This window comes from Ananas comosus, linkage group 10 (genome assembly GCF_001540865.1).
Source record: "Ananas comosus cultivar F153 linkage group 10, ASM154086v1, whole genome shotgun sequence".
Classification (NCBI taxonomy): Eukaryota; Viridiplantae; Streptophyta; class Magnoliopsida; order Poales; family Bromeliaceae; genus Ananas; species Ananas comosus.
Window position 1 is genome coordinate 1,703,105 of NC_033630.1, and position 19,452 is coordinate 1,722,556.

At 37.2% G+C, this 19,452-nt stretch overlaps 4 protein-coding genes across 7 annotated transcripts in view; 2 read left to right on the plus strand and 2 right to left on the minus strand.

The window, feature by feature from the left end:
* Nucleotides 1-6,447, plus strand: part of LOC109716708 (stem 28 kDa glycoprotein-like) — a 7,173-nt gene extending 726 nt beyond the window's left edge. Inside the window, exons 2-4 of one of the 4 annotated variants that reach the window (XM_020242252.1) lie at nt 1,080-1,140; nt 4,585-4,888; nt 6,097-6,447. In XM_020242252.1, the coding sequence (XP_020097841.1) occupies nt 1,080-1,140; nt 4,585-4,888; nt 6,097-6,176 (445 nt within the window). In that variant the 3' untranslated portion in view covers nt 6,177-6,447. The remainder of the gene's footprint in view (nt 1-1,079; nt 1,141-4,584; nt 4,889-6,096) is intronic. The other 3 variants (XM_020242254.1, XM_020242255.1, XM_020242253.1) reach the window with 3 other exon arrangements.
* On the minus strand, nt 7,566-9,143 carry LOC109716161 (leucine-rich repeat extensin-like protein 4). The gene has a single exon (XM_020241481.1). The coding sequence runs from the start codon at nt 9,100-9,102 to the stop codon at nt 7,687-7,689; it is 1,416 nt and encodes a 471-aa protein (XP_020097070.1). The 5' UTR covers nt 9,103-9,143; the 3' UTR covers nt 7,566-7,686.
* LOC109716167 (programmed cell death protein 4-like) lies at nt 12,732-13,311 on the minus strand. Its single transcript, XM_020241490.1, has one exon. The coding sequence runs from the start codon at nt 13,180-13,182 to the stop codon at nt 12,922-12,924; it is 261 nt and encodes an 86-aa protein (XP_020097079.1). The 5' UTR covers nt 13,183-13,311; the 3' UTR covers nt 12,732-12,921.
* Nucleotides 13,896-19,320, plus strand: LOC109716605. Its single transcript, XM_020242140.1, has 13 exons — nt 13,896-13,903; nt 14,094-14,502; nt 15,336-15,587; nt 15,692-15,787; nt 16,089-16,266; nt 16,411-16,491; nt 16,569-16,666; nt 16,830-16,922; nt 17,037-17,108; nt 17,322-17,441; nt 17,530-17,580; nt 18,133-18,321; nt 18,947-19,320. Exons 1-13 carry the CDS (start codon nt 13,896-13,898, stop codon nt 18,971-18,973), a joined length of 1,674 nt encoding a protein of 557 aa, XP_020097729.1. The 3' UTR covers nt 18,974-19,320.

Consider the following 19,452-nt stretch of genomic DNA (forward strand, 5'->3'; position numbering starts at 1 on the left):
AATTGTTTCATCGTAATTATATATATTTTCTTACTATGCCATTAACACCCCATCTGCGTCGCAATATATAATTACTCTTTTGAAATTTATTATGACAACACCAAAGCATGAAAAAAATAAAATTATAATACACTAAATTTCATATAGTAAAAATATAGTATACTAAATTAAATAATAATAATAAAAAAATTATTAAAAAAAATAATTTTATCACTATTTCAATTTTTATTTTTTTATGATTTTACTTATAAGTTATTTAATATCTAATCTATAGATTTTAAAAAAGATGTATTAAATTACTTGTTAATTGCCTATTTTTTTTGGGTAAATTTGATTTTGCCCTTTTGTGGTTGAACTCATTGTTACTAATTTATCGGAAAATTTTGCAGCCAAATAAAATAGGTGATAGTTTCTTGTATTAACATAAAAATAAAATTATAAAATAGTTAAATATAACGTATTGATCTACGTGATGGAAAAATAAAAATACGCTCAACCACATGATAATTTAGTGCAGCTTTTTTAACCACATAGAGGTAAATTAAAATTCATTCTTTCTTTTTTAATTAAAAAATCAAAGAGACTCTTCAAATTATTGAATTATGAATTATAAAAATTACAATTATTTTTGATTGTAGGCTTAATTAAGTAGCATTTCTTGTAGTTTTAATATGAGAAATGTTAACTATACAACCCAAAAAATGTGTGATCCTGAAATCCCTTCGTCCAAAGAGTTGAATATTTTGTTTAAGAGAATTAATGTCTAAACAATCTTTTCCGAATTACAGCATTTAAAACAATACAACTAAAAAGATAAGTAGAAAACCTTAGCCCTTGATGGGCCTACGACCAATAGTTAGTTGTAATCTTACCATATTCGTCTACTAATTTTATCATCTATTTTTTTATTACTAAAATTTAAAAATATATATTTGCAACTCTAGAAAATTAAGGATTGTAAATTTGTAATATTACCATCCTTTTCTTTTCTTTATTTTTTTGAGAGAGAAAGGTAGCATGCTATCCGCATCGTTTATTTCACTTAGAAATAAACTTAGCTGGAAATGTGAATCAACTAGGATTCGAACTTGGGTCTCGGGTACCAACCACCAAGCTCTTTTGCCACTTGCGCTGGGGACGGTCAGTATCTTTTTTGAATTACAAGCTTAGAATTTCTCCTTTATATTCTACATAATCAATATGCTGCCATTTTCAACATGAATAAGACTTTATTCTTTTGAGAGAAACATGAATAAGACTTTGATTTGATCGCCTACTAACTTTGCAAATGTGAAGGAAATATTTTGGTGATCTCGACAGAGATATGCTTTAGATGCTCCACAATAATATACTTATAGCGTGACACATGTGGTGTAGAAAATTTTAGCTGGCTCATAAACATAACTAAACGTGTAATATATAGTTTTATCACCACATTATAATAATATACAACGACGATATTAATTATGAAGGGCTTGTGAGATTATTCAGGGACCTAAAGTTTTTTCAATAATTTACGAATCTTCCACTTGTATACCGGATGTAATGTATGGATGTGCTAATTAATTATTCCCATTTTCAATAAATTTGATCCTATACTTTTGATTTAAACACTTTTAAAATTCTTTTTTATGTAAATAATATATGGCTAGAGTAAGTAGTTCTATAGGATTCTTGCATAAACATGCATGCTTCGTGAATTTTATTCTTTTTCTCAAAGAGGAAATCCAATTACAGCATCAGAACGTTTTGAACTTTTTGATAAACCTTTTGATTACTAAATTTGGTGCTGGGAGATGAATATTTCACAAAATAATTGCATGCCATGACAAAAAGGACCTTCTTTGTTTGGCGTATGTTGAGGCTCAATTATTATTGGCCAATTTGTATAAAAATCCTACAAGTTTTGATTTTTTATAAAATTGGACTATCTTTTTCGATTTTGCAGATTCGGACCGAATTTTTAGAAGACTGACTAAAATACCATTATTCCTTTTCCACTCTTTTTTGTTTCTCATTCTTTTTTTCCCCTCTCCGAAAAGAAAGGCGGAGGTGGAGGCGACCGCCTTGCCTCTGCCCCCCGCATCCGCACCCGCATCCGTGCACCACCCACCCTCCTCGCCTCCGACTCCACCAAAAGCTGTTTTTGCCGCCGCCCTTTGGGACGGCCCTCCTCGCTCCGCCCCACGGGTTCTGAACCCCGCTCACTCACCCCCCGCTCTTCTCGCGTTCGACCCTACCTAGACTACACCGTGATCCTCTTTTTTTTTTTTTTTTTTTTTCGAAACCTCCTCCACCGCATCTGCGGTCCTTTGCGACCTACCTTCACTACAGCAGGTTTTTCACCCACCAAACCCATTTTTGGAAACATGTCGTCCTCACCACTACCGCTGACGACAAAAAGGAAGCGCTTCTCGGCTCCAAAAAGCTCGCAGGCGAAGGAGGGGGCATGCGACCCACAACGCTCATCCGAAGCCGACGAGCGAGGTGGAGACAGAGGAGAGCGTGACAACGCCGGAAAAAAGAGTGGGACTGCGGTGAGCGCGGCGTCCCAGAAGGCAGTGGCGAGCGCAGCCTCGACGTGGACGAAAGCGAAGAAGGCGGGGGTGCACGGGAGCATTTCTTGTCAAGTATTTTTGTTTACTTAAAATAAAAAAATATAAAAATAAAAAATTAAAGAATAAGGAAGAAGAAGATGAAGTTGCATTAAAATAAAGTTACACTATTTAAAAGAACGTTACACTATTGTAGACGTAAGTTGTACTCTTGAAATATAAACTGTACCTTTTAATATGAAAGTTACACTCTTTAAATGAATGTTACACTATTTAGAAGATAGTTACACTATTTATCCTCTCAAAGAGCACCCTTTTAATATATAAATTACACTGTTTAAACAAAAATTGTACTATTTAAAATATAGTTATACTATTTTTCCTCGCAAAGAGCACTCTTTAATATAAAAATTATATTTTTTAAACGAAAATTACCCTATTTAATTAAGAGATAATTACACTATTTCTTCTCCCAATGAGTGCAATTTTTATTTAAAGAGTGTAACTTTTATTTTAAATGGTCTAGTTTATATCTTAAAAAGTCCAACTTACATTTATATAGTGTAACGTTCTTTTAAAATAGTGTAACTTTATTTTAACAGTGCAACTTCATTTTTTTTTTCCTCATTCTCTAGTTTTTTTATTTTTAGTTATTTTTTTTATTTTAAGCAAATAAAAATATTTGACTAGAGATGCTCCCGTGCACCCCCCCTCCCAACTTCCTCGCCTTTGACCCCACCGAGGACGCGCTTGCCGCTGCTCTCTAGAAAGCCGCGCTCGCAGCCACCCCACCATCTTTTTAGGTGTCTTCATACTCTCCTTCGTCTCCACCTCGCTCGTCATCGGCCCTAGATGGGCGCGGTGGGTCACGTGTCTCCTCACTCGCCAGTGAGCTTCTTAGCGCTGAGAAGCGCTTCCTTTTCGTCGTCAGTGGCGGTGGTGAGGACGGCGGATTTACAGAAGTGGGTTTGGTGTGTGAAAAATTTGCTGCAATAGAGGTAGAGGTGGAGGTCGGTCGCAAAGATCCACGGAGGCGGTGGAGGAGGTTTGGAGAGAAAAAAAAGAGGATCACAACGTAGCCTTGGTAGGGTCAGAGGAAAGGAGAGGGTGGGTGAGCGGGCGCGATCGAGGGCGCATAGGGTGGAAGTGAGGAAGGATGTCCCAAAGGGTGGTGGCGAGCGTAGCCTTGGTGGGGTTGGAGGCAAGGAGGGTGGGTGGTGAGCGGACACGGGCGAAGGCGCGGGGGGCAAAGGTGAGGCGGATCACCTCCGCCTCTGCCGCTCTCTTTGGAGAGGAAAAAAAAAAAAACGAGAGAAGAAAAAAAAAAAGAAAAAGAGAGAAAGGAATAAGGGTATTTTAAACAATTTTTTAAAAATTCGACCCAAAGCTGCAAAATCGAAAAAAACTGGCCAGTTTTGCAAAAGTTCCAAACTTGTAGATTTTTTTACAAATTGACCATTGTTATTTAAGAGCATTGTATATTGGCAGCGCATCCTTTTATTTTAATTGCTAAATGTTTAGATCTATTAAATTAAACTATTGGTTAGTCAACGAGATAGTTCTATAAATTATTATTGATAAAGTGTGACAGTACCTATTCATGAAAGCTGACCACTGCTAATGTTTGGCCATACTTGCGTTGTAAATTCAATAAAATAAATTCTCTGCCAAAATATACTAACTTATACAAAAACATTATTGAATCTACAGTATCTATATTTTTTAAAACTTAAAATCTCTCAAACAATTAATTTTTTTCTGCCAGTTATTTCATATTTACAATCTGGTTTTATACTAGGGATTTATCAAATAAGAAACATAAAAGTGTGTTCCGGCATCTGAAAAAATCAAAATCTTTCAAATTTGAACTACCCTAGGTTAAACATATAACTTCTGTTTTTCTTTAAGAAAGATAAATAATTATGCTTCGAACTTGAATTTTCAAATATTAGCCATTAAATTTTTAATCAACTGTGCTGATCATTGCGGTGAATGTTAAGTGTGTAACTTTTGAATTTAACTTCCGTAGGGTAGAGCCCTTCAATCCCACATTGTCCAATGCGTGGGTGAACGAGGGAGCTGCGCCTGCGCTACCGGAGAGCCTGAATCTCTACAAGAAGCTGCTCTCCCTCGGCATCAAGATCGTCTTCCTCACCGGTCGGACCGAGAACCAGAGGGACGTCACTGCACGAAACTTAAAGCGAGCCGGATACCACACCTGGGAAAAACTCGTGCTCAAGTACTGCATTTATTTGTTTATTACCCCTTCATCGTCTCCCAGTTGAGAAACTTACGATTTACACACAAACCTCTGCGAGATTTGCTCCGGGCTAGTAAGTTTCATTTTCGTAAAAACATATAAACATCGTTTTCTAATAATTTAAATTCATAGTACCATAGTAGAGTAGGAGATTTTCAATTTGAGTCATGTCAGATTTCTAACATTATTAATTTTTTTCTTATTTAATTTAAATTTATATAAAAAATTATTTAATTTTAATTCTTACAAAAAAAAAAAAAGAAAAAAAGCGAGGTTTCAAATATTCCTGTCAGGCTGGGCCAAGCCAGCGGGATCAAAGATTTTCTCGATTAGTCGTCTCAGATCAGAGCAGTTAGATCGTAGGCTGGATTTGTTCAGCTCTAATTACAGAGCACGGCTTTTTTTGCAACTCTTCTTTTTAAGTTTTTTTTTTTTTTTTTATAAAAATAATTGCCTATATACCCCTCAAAGTTTTAAAAATATCTCATTTATTTTCTCTTTTTTTTTTTCTTTTTAATATATCCTTCATATTTTCTCTGTTATTGTAAAATATTCCTACAGTTGTCATCCGCTAAATTTTTTTTTTGAGAAAGAGATAGCATGCTACCCGCTTCATTCATTGGACTGATGAATTAGACTATAATTGTGAAGCAACCAGGCCCCGAAGAACAATTAAAAATAAAAAGAAGAAGAAGAAGAAGAAGAAGTAGTAGTAGTTACGAAACGAGGGGAAGGTCCCACTCCTCCGTTAGAAGTTTGAATTTGCGAACCGCTAGCTCGGGGTTAGGGATAATATTCTGAAAGATCGTGTCGTTTCTAATCTTCCACACAATCCACCAGCAGCCTACTAGGTCTGTAAGTTATCATCCGCTAAGTTAACTTGAGTTAAAAATTTACTAGAATTAAAAAAATTCAAAACATTTATTTTGCCATTAACTTAAGGACAAATAAGAAATATTGGTAATAGTAGAATGGTATATTTGAAAAGACCAAAAATCAAAATACTTTTGTACCCCTAATCAGGATAAATGTGAAAAGTCGGTGAAGATTATGGAAAGATATATTTGAAAGGACAAATTAGTAATTTTATATAGATAAGCTAATCGTTCATTAACGAAATTTAACTCTATAAAAATATATTTGAAATAGTCGGAACGTAAAAAAAGTATTTTCAACATTAACTTTTTAAGACGGATATATTAAAAAATCGAAATTTTTTTATGAATATGTAAGCAATCACCCCTTTCTTATATTATTATTGCAAACTATTTTTGGGTGCAGAGGAGACGGAGACAAGAGATCGGCCGTGTCGTACAAATCCGGAGAGAGGCAGAAGCTGGAAAATGAAGGATACAACATAGTCGGAAACATCGGAGATCAGTGGAGCGATATCTTAGGCCAACCCGAGGGTAACCGCACCTTCAAGCTCCCTGATCCCATGTATTATATCGGTTAATTATTGATTAGTGAGGTTGATTACTTCGTAATTTTCTCTCTCTAAGCTAGGCTTGGCTATGTATGTGTTTTAGTTTATCCTAATAAAGAGGGGTAATTTAGTGTTTTAATTATGAAGGAATTGTGGCATGGACCTTGCTTCTTGAATAAGTTGGATGACACCTCCTTTGCTTGTTTTGTCGATCGCCTTGGTAATTAATTTTATTTACAACCATCATTTTGGTACTTCAAAGAATTAATGATGGTTGTTTTACACTCCTTGAGTTTGATTTTTATACCATTTATTTTATGATTCATATTTTCATCTATAAGATTGATCTTTTAAATAACATATTAATCAACCGCATATACATTTATATGATAGGTTAAGGTGCCCTTCCTTCTATTGCAGTCCCAAAACCAAACATTTACCTAGATTCTACCGCCACTAATTACCAGAACAAAACACCGAAATATAAGTGTTTTAATTTATTGCATGTATACACAGCTACAAACGTACCAGATCACAAACATTCGCACAAAGTTGATAATTAGATTCCTAGATTATCTATACAAAAATTTCGAGATTTATGATAGATACCCGTGGCAACAAATGCGTGCAATTAAATAGACAAGAGCTCAATCAATCGGGCGGTGCCTCATAATAAAATACCAACTTTGCGCAAATACTTACATAGAACTTAAATATTTCTCATATATATATATATATATATATATATATATATATAGCAGGACTGCTGTGCTCTTAGGAGCACAGAGGCTTCCGTGCTCCTGAGTTATTTTTGATGATGGAGTTTTCGAATCGACGATCGGCTCCGTTAGACTTGATCTAACGTATTTGAAGTTTCTAGAAAATAATTTTTGCAATTTTTCAATATCATTTACTTAGCAATCGAATGGATTCAAAATCAATAATTTTCAACGGCTAAAAATAAAAATCTTATAAAAAGTGGTGATATAGTACTAAAATTTTCGATCAAAAATATTGATCCTGTTGTACATAGTATAAAGAATTTTGTATCAAAATTTCATCTGATTTGAATACTTCTACATCGTTAAACTTGAAAACGGCAGATATTAATCATTAAAAATTATTGATTTTAAATTTTTTCGATCACTAAGTAAATAATATCGAAAAATCGCAAAAATTATTTTCTAGAAACTTAAAATACCCTAGATCAAGTCTAACGGAGCCGATCGTCGATTCGGAAATTTCATCATCGAAAACAGCTCAGGAGCACGGAAACCTCCGTGCTCCTGCTAGCACAGCAGCCCTGCTCTATATATATAACCCCTAAAAAAAAGGAAAAATCAAAATTCAAAATAAATGCCTTTCAATGTGTGTTGTAGATTACCAACACAACTCGAATCACAATCACTCCAATTTAATGAATCCACGAACGACCCGGCACTTCCTCACGGAACCGGGATCGGCAGCGTAGTGCTGAGCGTAAACGGGATTCCGGGGATCCCGACTCCGACCCGAAGTCCGCTTCCGCCGCAGCCCGCGGGGCGCGTCCGCAAGCAGCTGAGGCCGGCTCCGGGCCCCGACCCGGGGCACTCCGGCGGCGGCCTCTGCATGCCGCGCCCCGGAATGCAGTTCCCGGCGAAGTCGAACCCCACGTTCCGTATCAGGAGCTCCCTCGTGCAATCCGCTCCGAACCCGGAGAAAAAGTTGAACGAGACGCTCAGGTTCGCGAGGCTCCTCAGCTCGCACAGTATGTCCGGGAGCTCCCCGGTCAACCCGTTGTGCGCGACGTTGAGCACCTCGATGCCGCTCAAGCAGGAGAGCGTGCTCGGGATGTCGCCGCCGAGGGAGTTGAAGCTCAGGTCCAGGACCTCGACCTCGGCTAGGAACCCGACCCCCTCGGGGATGCAGCCCGTGAGCCTGTTGTTGAGGAAGAGCAGCTCCCTGATCCCGGAGCTGTAGCCGAAGCTCGCCGGGATGGGGCCCGTGAGGTTGTTGTTGGCGAGGGTGATCACGGAGGCAGGGGAGGCCCAGAGGGACGCCGGGATCTGGCCCTCGAACTGGTTGTTGTTGAGGAAGATGGCGTCGAGCTGCTTCTGGAAGAGCGCTTCCGGGAGCTCCCCGGAGAAGCTGTTGAACCGGAGGTCGAGGTAGATGAGCCCCGGGATGAGGAGGGTCGGCGCGGGGAAGGGCCCTGCGAGGAGGTTGCTGCTCAGGTCCAGCTCCGTCAAGTACTGCAGATCTTTGAAGCTCTCCGGGACCGTTCCTTGGAACCTGTTGGAGTTGAGGTGGATGAAGTTGAGGTGGGTGAGGAGGGAGAGCTCTCTTACCAAGTAACCCCCGAGGTTCGCCCCGTTCAGATCTATGCCCGCGACGACGCTGGGGGAGAAGTGGGGGGATTCTTCAGGGGGTTCTGAGCAAAAGACTCCTCTGTAGGAGCAAACGTTGGGCCCGACCCAGGAGGCTAAAATGCCGTACGGGTCTTCGGTTATCGCCTGTTTCCATGCTTGGAGAGCTGCGAACTCGGTGGCCATGGGGCTAGGGTTTTGAGGGTCCGGTGGTGTTTGGGTGGAGGACGAGGAGGAGGAGGAGGAGGTGGGGGTGGTTCCCCTTCCATTGATCCAAACCCCAACTCCACCGCCGACGCCAATGTAGGCTAAGGCACTGGGAGAGGAGAGGTGGAGGGAGGAGAAGAGGAGTAGGAAGAAGCCAATGCCCTGCATCATCTTGGGAATGAGATCGATGAGGAGCGGTGCTGCTTTTTCGAAGATGCCTTTTGAGGACTTTGGTTCGCTCCTCTGCGTGAGTGGTATTGATGAGAATGTGGTGGTTTGATGAGTACTTAATTGCCTCATATACCTCATAACTAATGCGCCTTGATTGATTAGTGTCGATAAGCCAATTTTGTCACTATAATAACTAACTAACTTAGTAAAATCTAGTGCTGTTCTACTTCTGGCTTCACCAGGTGTTATCTTAATTTGTTGTGGAAGCTAAAACTTAGGCTCCAAGGCTCAAATGCAAAAGTTTTTATTTGAAACTTGTAAGTCTACAACATGTAGAATTTTTTTTCAAATATATTGATGTAAAATTCTTAGACTGTCACTCTATGTAACAGCATAACTATTTGATCGTTGGCGCTAATCATTAATCGCAAAAATTCGAGTTGCTAAAAGTATGCAATCAATTTATTTAAACCATACAGACACAACGCTCACGAATTTTAATAATTGTGACTCGGTCAATCAACCTCACACTATTCTAATTCTAAACATAATCCGCCCAAAATGACTTTCCTTCGTAGGCCTTTTTAAACCAACAGCAATATCCTACAACATTGTAACCAAAATGGCCTTTAACTTTTCACAATTAAGAGTCAAATCTAAAAATTATTTATTGTGCGCGTACAATTAACTAAGCAGTTATGCTCAAATAAAGTTTCTGGTACAGCAGCTAGCTAGCATCACTAGGATTGATTGAGCCTTTGCCTCCTTAGGATGTCTGCTTTGCTTTGGTGGGGTTGCTCTGTCTGACGCATGGTATCAAGGTATCTGGAAGCTTTCTAAAATCCAGCTGAGCAATTGAAAAAGTTGGGTGGGGTGCATTAAATGTGTGGGGAATTGGCATTCATGGCTCGAGTCAAATAACAAGCCTTTTAGATCTGGTCGAGGGGACTAGTACTATACTACGTTGAGAGATCTTTAATTGCATTTGTTTATCATACCAGAAAATGTTACTACTGTACATAGTTATATAAATCTCATATCTCACCTATTCTACTATTAAAAAGAAAAAAAATTGATAGCATTACTCTTATCTCTTATAACTTCTACATCATTCAACATACAACTCACGACAAGTAAGAATGCTACACTAGCAACGCGTTTGCATCGATTGTTGTGGGTTTGGATTGGTGGAAGCTGCGGCGGCAAACTCTCAGTAAATTGCATTCGATCATTGATTTACGTACATTGATCTCTGAATCAGACGACCCATCTACTTTATGCATGTTAGGAAATTTAGTTTTGTTGTAGTATGTTTTAGTTTTGGAAAAAATGGAGAGATGGGCATTGAATTGAAGAGTATTGGCCACAAAGTTTTCTATACGAGATCTCCACAATTAAACTAGCTCGGCAACCATTCTCTCACCACTAGAAGCACTTTTTGAGCATGGGGTACTTGTTATAATTGAGAAGACACCAACAGGATAGAGTGATGGGGTGTATACAAAAACATTATTGGCTATTTCTTTCGGGGTGGTCAATTCAAACAGCTAGTTTTGTTCCTTTGCACATGACAAGCGCAATGTAGGGCTTTTGGAATTAAGTTAATCCTCATAACAATCTAAATCTAGTCGATTTTCACGTCTGAATAAGTGCTAATGATTTGTTTTTGTTAAAAGTGACACTAACATCTTTCATTCTGTAAAAAAAAAAAAAAAACTAAAGTTTTAGAATAAGGTTATTTTTGTTAGAATTTGATTAGATTTGTAGTTGAATTCTAGTTGGATTAAAGTAGAAATCTAATTGGACTATGATTGGATAACTTTTGATGTAAGCTATAAATATAGCATAGATATTATTATTTTGCTAGTAATGGTATAATTTAGTCACAACCATATGGTATAGTTAAGATGGTTATAATTTTGAACGCACCTAGTATGTGGGTGCAAGTGGACGTGTGTGATTATCCTGGCTGTGGGTCATTATTATATCTTGTGCATAGGTGTATAGGATGAGAGAGAGCGGTCTTCTGGATTTATACAAAACGAGAGAAGGATGAGAGAGATTCAAAAAAAGAATTTAGGTTTGAAGCTACTCTGTTGCAGAAGATGAGTCAGATTTATGATAAAAATTTGATTTGGGTACCGGATAAACAGTAGTCGGTGTTGGAGCAAATTGCGAATTCTCGACGTTTGGTATTACCAGATTTCCAACAATTAAAATCATAAGCTTATTTACAGCTTTTCTACACCGCAAAGGCTCGAGTATTTTTGTTCTCCAAACAATTAAATGTTATATCTTGGAGTAAAGAAGTTATTTTAGAAGATATGTCTATGCTTGGGGGGTAAGCCTTTTGACTCAAACTGATTTCCTATTGTGACTAGTATCTTATGAGAATAGTTCTCTAATGCGAAACAATCATTCAATTTATTACCTTAACAATACATCTCTTTTTTTTAAGATTTATAATACAGTAACGCCTAATCTCTTCAGCCTAAGAAGTCACAGCTTCTCAATGTTCTTATGCGACTACGTTGATGCCAGTTAGCTATTATTGTACTGTACTTGATGATTAAGGCTTGGCACCATCTCCAGGTTGGTCCCTTTACACTGTGGACGCTAGGTTGCGTTGTAAGCTTTAGGTACTATTTGGTTTCTCAAAAAAAATATTGAAAAAAAAGTTGAGATTTTTTTTTCCAGTTAATTTTTGTCCATTTGAATAAAAAAAAAAACTTTTTTGATTTTTTGTTCAAATTTCATAAAATACTAGTATTTTTATTTTTCAATTTTTAAAGAAAAGTAACATACTAGTTTTTATAAAATCTGAATTTTTTTTCAAAATGCTATTTTTTTTGGACAGAAACAGACGGAAAATTCGATTTTTTTTATTCTACACTATTCTTATTACATATCATTCCATTCTCTGTGTTTTAATGGAGTCCCACTCAACAGGTGAACAACATTCTTTGATTCTCAGTCACTTATCATTTTGTTTTATTTGAATTGTAATTTGTAATCTCTTTCGTAATTTATGCCACCATGTATTAATCTTTCCATATGAGGATTGATGAATGGCCGGAATTGAGACCCTGGATCTTTAATTTATCAGTGCATAATTCAAGTTAACTAAGCTGGAATAAATAAGGGCCCAAAATTGATCCGTGTGATTATTTAAAATATATCATAATTAATTTATTGTGATACACAAAATATATTGTTTGGTACAAACACAAAAATAATATAATGCAATTCTTCTACCATACACAGCGGAAACTCAAATAATTTAAGTTTTGATTTGTTATATAAAAACTTTTAAAAATATTTTCAGGTCATGTGACAATCTCGCTAGACAATATTTTTTTGAAAGAAAAAAGTAGTATACTATTCGCTTCGTTTATTTTATTTTAAAATAAACTTAGTTGAAAATATAAAACAACTAAGTTTTGAATTTGAGATCTCATATACCAACCATCAAACCACTCGCGACTCGCGTTTTGTTTTTAGACAAAAATTTGAACCACAATCATAAGGCTATTTATAAATGGTGGAAGTCTAGGCAGAGATAATTATTATTTCTTAGAATACACCTAAAAGCGCAAATTCATTAGTGCTTCTAAGTTTTTAATCTTTAAATTTATCTGTTGACAATTAATAGTCTGTAAATTAAATATTATTCCACCTATTATCATATACCATCATCATTTTAACCCTATATTATCTATATTCAAGGACTATAAACCTAAAAGCACCAATAAGGTAACAAACAAAAGGAGAAAACAAGGGAATCTCATATCCATTGCATAAAATTAGATGAAAATTGAAATACCCTAGCATCACCATTTGAAGGAGTGAGAGAACATTCTCAACTTAATTATATACAAATCTCTCTGATTATTTATTACACTCTTAATCACCCACAGTGAACTAAAAGCACTTTACTAAATAAAGTGCTAGTTAATACTACTGACCCTTGTCACCACCATTCTCCTCTTCTGCTTCTTCTCCTCGCTCCTCCTCTTCAAAGTTCGGATCCTTCGCATCTACTGCACCCTTCTCCATGTACTCTTCCTCCGTAAATCGCCCGTCGCCGGCCCACGTGAACTTCCCGCCGTGCCCGCCTTTCTTCGGCTCGCCGCTCATCCCGGTGGCCGACCGCCGATCCTTCCGGCCGCCGTTCTCGGCTTTCGAGTGCCCCTTCCCCCCTCTCCTTCCACTCTCCATTGCTTCCACCCTCTAAACCTTATCTCACTCTTATGTTTGATTAATATGGTAGTGCTCTTATTATATACAGGCACTTTGCTTAATATGATACTCAGAATCTAGTGTGTGTTGCAAACAGAGCATGCTAATAGGATAAGAACGAACACGTACTACGTCGTTATATAGCACCTTATCTTGTAACTGCTACGCTGTACACGTTGAAAGTTTAGTAAATGAAGCCAAAAGCTATATATATATAAACAAAATAGGCAGCAGCAGCAGGTTTTCAGGGCTACGTGTATTGTTTTTATTCGTTACAAAATCATCGATGATGGACGCTCCGGATTAATCAGTTAAAAATTATCAGCCTGAATTATAGACCATTTGAAAACAGTTATCCTATTTTCTAAAATTTTAATTTTACTAACTAATTTTTTAATTTATTTAATTTGAGTACGACAACTATACTTAGCCTGTAAAGTTTAAGTCAAGTTTGAAGTCAATTTGCTATTCACCGGCTGAAATCAGATAAATTAAAAGATTTGATAGTCAAATTTAAATTTCAAAAGGTGGGATAACTATTTCAAAATGATTCATAGTTTTAGATAAATTTCATACGTTATTACATGAAAATAATAATTTTGATACGTACAGAGACCAATTTCGTATTGAGACCCCCGAAATTGTAAAAGGAGATATTATGTGCGAGGCCATTTCACTATATTAACCTTTCGATGGTTTGGTTCGAAATATTAAATATTTGATTAAAAAAAATAAAAAGATCAATTTATAATAAATTAGGATTTTAGAGCATTTGGGCCCAATCAAATTAAAATGGGTTGGATCGGAAAGCATGTTGGCCGGGCCTGGCACGGCCCAAAACATTTCCGGAAGGACTGAGGTCCACGTGTTACGGTGGTGACACGTGCCAGTTGGCAATTGGGTTGTACGAAAATTTGTACGACCGAATTTGCTCTGCATCGTCGTCGGATCTCTCTTGTTCGTCGTCGCTTTTTGCCTTCTCGATTTTTCCCGCCACTCTTTGGCCGAAACCCTAACCGCTCGTCTTCTCCTTCCTCCGTCGCCCATGGCGGGGCTCCTCGCCCGCGCTCTCCGCTTCTTCTCCCGAGCCGCATCAGTGAAGGGGGTTACCTCCCGTCGCCTCGAGATTCGTGCTTTACGGGGGCGTTGGGGGTGCTCTTTGTGGGCGCTAGTAGGAGGTGGTATCGGAAGGTGAGGCGGAGCCCACGGGTCAGGCCGCGAAGAACTAAGGAGAAGCCTTTGGAGCTCGACGTTGAGATCTGCATCGAAGAAGAGCTCCCAGAGGATCCGCAGCTTTTGGTAAATTTTTATTTCTCTTTTGGGGATAAAAACAAAATATATGGAAATCCCCTTCAACTATCGACCATTTTGATTTAAAATGGAGTAATAGTAGTGAATTATGTTAAATACTTAAATTCAACATTGCCATGAGCTATTACTTGTTAATTACCAGTGAAATCCACACTCGCCGGAGCTGAAATGTAGTTAAAATAGTGAAATTTGGTGGAATTATTGATTAATTTAACATAGTTTACAATTTCCGCACAATTTCCTTCCACACTCCCTTGATCCTGTTGGATTTCTTCTTTTCTGTTCTTTGAATTCTGCAGCTTTCAAAGGAGTTTAAGCACATTTTATGTGCAATGGCATAAAAATTTCTAAAAATTTTAAAAGTCTATGTGAAAACAAATAGTTTCATTTGAAATATTTACAGAATAATTACGTAGACTTCTGTTTCTGATTGTAGTAAGTTCAATTTTATCCAAAACTAGACTTCTGTTTCTGATTGTAGTAAGTTCAATTTTATCCAAAAATTTTAAAAGTCTATGTGAAAACAAATAGTTTCATTTGAAATATTTACAGAATAATTACGTAGACTTCTGTTTCTGATTGTAGTAAGTTCAATTTTATCCAAAACTAGATGATATTAATACAAGTAGTCTTTTTTTTTATCCCCCTGTATATACAAGTTTTCTTTTTCCTTATATATATATGATAAGCATATCATGCAACATATTGGCATTTCAAGAAGAAGTTTGTCTGATGCTCTTACCCGAACTTATGCTTCACATACTAGATTATTGTCTCGATGAACATCAAATTTACATGTATTTTTGGTGAAATTTATGCAGAGTATTGCAGAGACGCTGCAAATGGATGTTGCCAGGGCAATAAAAGTTGCATTTGATGATATAAAAGACTCCGAATATAAATTTAGAGACAAATGTATAGATGATGTTGATAAGTATGAGAAAGTTGAGTTGTCATTGCTTCTTTGTAATGACAAATTTATCCGAAAACTAAACAAAGAATGGAGGGACGAGGACCGAGCTACCGATGTCCTTTCTATGTCACAACACGTCCCTGAACTTAACATGCCGACTGTAAGGCATATCTTTGATGTTTTGAGATAGCATAATATTTTGATATTTTATTTGCATAATATGTCCACTTTTTTGTTCGCTTCTTTTGTAACTTTGTTCTGCAGCTATTATTAGGCGATATAGTGATCTCTGTTGAAACTGCTACACATCAAGCAGAGGAGAGAGGCCATGAACTTCTTGATGAGATAAGAATTCTCATGGTTGGTTCCTTGATCAGCTCTCTTTTTGTTTAATTGTTTCCCACTTTTTTCAAAACATATACTGTATAATAACAAAATTTTGTTTTCTCATTTCTCTTCATGTATTGTCATTTGCGCTACTCTCTGTCTTTTGCCCCTACACTAGCTTTTACTGAATGTTATGCAACTTTTTGCTCTCTCATTTTTCTTTCTTTGTGGGTTTGAGTACCTATTGCGGGAACTGAGTAGGGGTCCTAGTTCCCTTTCTCAAAAAAAGGGGGAAAAAAGGGTTTTTACATGTTGTTTGTGCATGTTTAATCAGGCCCATGGCCTATTGCATCTTCTGGGCTTCGATCATGAGATTGGTGGTGAGGCTGAATCTGAAATGAGAACGGCAGAAGAAAACATTTTGAGGAGTCTTGGGTGGAAAGGAAAGGGTCTAATTAATAGTGCACAGGATGCTGTTGCTGATGAAAGCCCTTCAGCAGAAAATTTTGCAGGTAAGATGTTGATAATGCAAACTTTATAACCACAGATTTCACTGTTACCCTCTCATTGTCTAGTTTGCGTCCTTTTTTTTTTTCAGCACACTCATAAGGTAAAATAATATATAAATTAGCATGGAATTTTGAACTTCTTGGCAGACATAACCAAAATGGCAAGGAAAGAAAGCTCTATTGAATGTCACAAATCAAAACTCAGCTATATCTTTTGTGATTTGGATGGTGAGCTCAACTTGCTTCTCCCACTTTGTTTTCTAGTGTAATTTTGAGGTAAAATGTAATGGTTTCATGCCAATAAGGTATTCTGAACAGTAAAAATGAGATCACTACAAGAACAGTTGAAGATCTGATAGAAGCAGCTTCTAGGGGAGTAAAAATGGTCATTGTTACTGGAAAGGTGAGTTAAAACACCCTTCTTTATCCTCCATTGTTTGGGCCTTGACTTTTTATCCATATAAACCTGAAAGAAATTAAAATTTTTGTCCTTTGACTCTTGCTAATTAGTCAAAATTCAAATGGATGTGTTTTGCCTTCTCATCTCTTCAAGCATCGACTTGCAGACTCGATCAGGCATTATAAGAGCTTTAGAGATAGTTGGTTTTGCAGAAAAAGTTGGTGTTGTATCTGAATCATCTCCAGGTGTCTTTCTACAGGTTCTGTTTTCTTTTTCTGCAGCTAATTTAGCTTGTCACAGTTTTCTTTTTTGCTTGAAAATTTGCTGTTGTATTATTATTATTATTTCTGTTGAACAAATCTGCGTTATTCAGGGATCACTTGTTTATGGAAGAGAAGGCCAAGAGATATTCAAAGCAGAATTAGATCAAGATGTTTGTAGAAAGGTAAATTTTCAATTTTCCATTTGACAATGATTTTCAAATTTTATGCTACTGGAACTCACACATACACGTGTGTGCGCATGCATTCGCGTGCCTGCATGTTTGCACGCCTCCCGCCTCCGCCTCCGCCCACCCGCACATGGAATAAGATGCATAAGTGCTATGAAGATGATCAAACTGTAATGTTATTTTTTACATTTGGAATTTGGAATGCAGGCATGTTTGTACTCTTTGGAGCATGAGGTTCCTTTAGTAGCGTTCTGTGGGGAACATTGTTTAGCCTTGTTCGAACATCCTTTAATTGAATCACTACATACTATACATCACGAACCAAAGGTACCAACTATGATGTGATGTGAAAATCTTTTTAGACACATATTTTTAAGTAAAATATCGCGTGAACTAATGATATTTTTCCATGCAGGCAGAGATCATGCCTTCGGTTGAGCACATTTTGGCATATTCTAGTATACAGGTGAATCATTTATTATACCTGGTACAAGTTTAATGAATCTCTAGTGAATGATGGTATGCCTTGAGGGAAAAGTATCAATTAGAATCTGCAAAAAAACTACATATGCAAACATAAGATAACAAGGGAAGTAGCAGATCATACCCAATCCTTAACATATTGAATGAAGGTAGAAGATTAAACTATTCTTCATTATTCACAAACTAAAACTTAGGAGAGACTGCTCATGCCAGTTAAGCCACTTAATTGAGCCAGCTCACTCATATGCAAACTGCAAGGGGAAGTCCCAGACAGCTGGATAAAGTGACGCCATCCAATTGCACATATTAATTTCATGTACATGAAAATAAGACGCATGAATGTAGCAATCAAGATTTGCTGGCTGCACAGCATTTATTGTAGTGGATCTTTGTGTAGGAATTAATGGAACAAAAGCAATAAAAGAGTGGCCAACTTCAATATTTTTTTTTTTGACGTCTATATACATATGATGTTTGGGATTATGATGTTGAGATAAATACATGAATATACTAATGACCATCTTTACTTCTGCAGAAGCTAATTTTTCTTTATACTGCTGATGGGGTGTTCTCTGTTCTGCATCCCTACTGGTCAGAGGCATTAAAGGGACGAGCTTGTATTGTCCAGGAAATGCCAGATATGCTTGAAATTGTTCCTCCCGGTATTTCCAAGGGCAGTGGTGCAAAGTTGCTGTTGGATCACCTTGGAATTACGGAAAAAGAGGTGATGAATACCATTTTCAGTATTTGGGCTTGTTGTTATTTATATTCCATTTGTATCAGATTTTTCTGTGTATAAGAGTGACGCTTTCTTTGCATTTAGTTGTCATTATGCAAATTGCAAGGCCTTCGAGCCAAATGGTCAAGGAGATTGACCTAATTAGTTGCAAAACTGTGACCCTAATGCATTGCCAGAATCTATGCAAAATTGATGTGTGCTATTTCACATTGCAATTAGTCTGGCATTTACACATATTGTGATTCAAATGCTTGGTCTACATCAGCTTCCGAAATAGTTTTTCTACTCCAAAAAGCACTGGTTAAAGTTTTAGCAAACAAACAATATGGAGTTTTTGCTACAGTAGGAGGCTAAGCAAAGCTTTGAACTCCGAAGCAAAAGCTCCAATTTGAATTTCTAAAAGCAGGAAGCTGAGGAGCAGTGCTTTCCTGAAGAACTTAACAAGCTTCCGCAGAAGTTCTGCCAAGCCAAAGCTTCTTGACGGTGTCATTTTTTAGCTAATCTGGCCTACGATCGGCATTTGTCTTTCAACACTTCCAGAGGAATTTGATCATTTGCTCGTATTGCTTTTAAAATGACAAAGCTTACCTTCTTTTCAAACTATAAATAGGTTGTGGCTATCCAACAAGGGGAATGATGTTGGGTTGCTCGATATTCAAGGACTTGGCAGTAGGAAGTGTTGCAGTCGAGGCTAAAGCTGCTGATAATACAATCAGAGGCACCAAGAACAACCAGAGGCATTTGCGAGGCTGCATACCGAAGCTTTACGACATGGATCTGAGCTTGCTTATGCTACTTACCCCTCTGTTTCATATATTGTTGTTGGTATTGTCAGAGGATACTGCCTCGTATTTGGCTGTGTATTATTCCTTTCTCTTCAAAGTAAGGCCTTTTCTTTTTCTTTTTGGATTATGGATCCAAAATGTAAATCTGAGAATTAGATTGTAAATTTCAATCATCGAAAGGGCCCTTTGCATTCACTTATTACAGGGTGTTCTTGGTTTTTTTTTTTTGATTAAACAGGGGTATACCCTATTTGAGAAGAAGAGGTACAGAGTCGAGAAAGGCAAAAAAGGAACTATGATTGTATAATTTAGTATGCACAGCCACTATGAT

What these genes read in the sequence shown, in the direction of transcription:
- LOC109716161 (XM_020241481.1), bottom strand. Translation starts at nt 9,102, where the DNA reads ATGAGGTATATGAGGCAATTAAGTACTCATCAAACCACCACATTCTCA.
- LOC109716167 (XM_020241490.1), bottom strand. Translation starts at nt 13,182, where the DNA reads ATGGAGAGTGGAAGGAGAGGGGGGAAGGGGCACTCGAAAGCCGAGAAC.
- LOC109716605 (XM_020242140.1), top strand. An exon ending in TTCAGCAGAAAATTTTGCAG is followed by an intron (nt 16,267 to 16,410) that starts GTAAGATGTTGA and finishes ACTTCTTGGCAG; the next exon opens with ACATAACCAAAATGGCAAGG. An exon ending in ATCAAGATGTTTGTAGAAAG is followed by an intron (nt 17,109 to 17,321) that starts GTAAATTTTCAA and finishes TTTGGAATGCAG; the next exon opens with GCATGTTTGTACTCTTTGGA.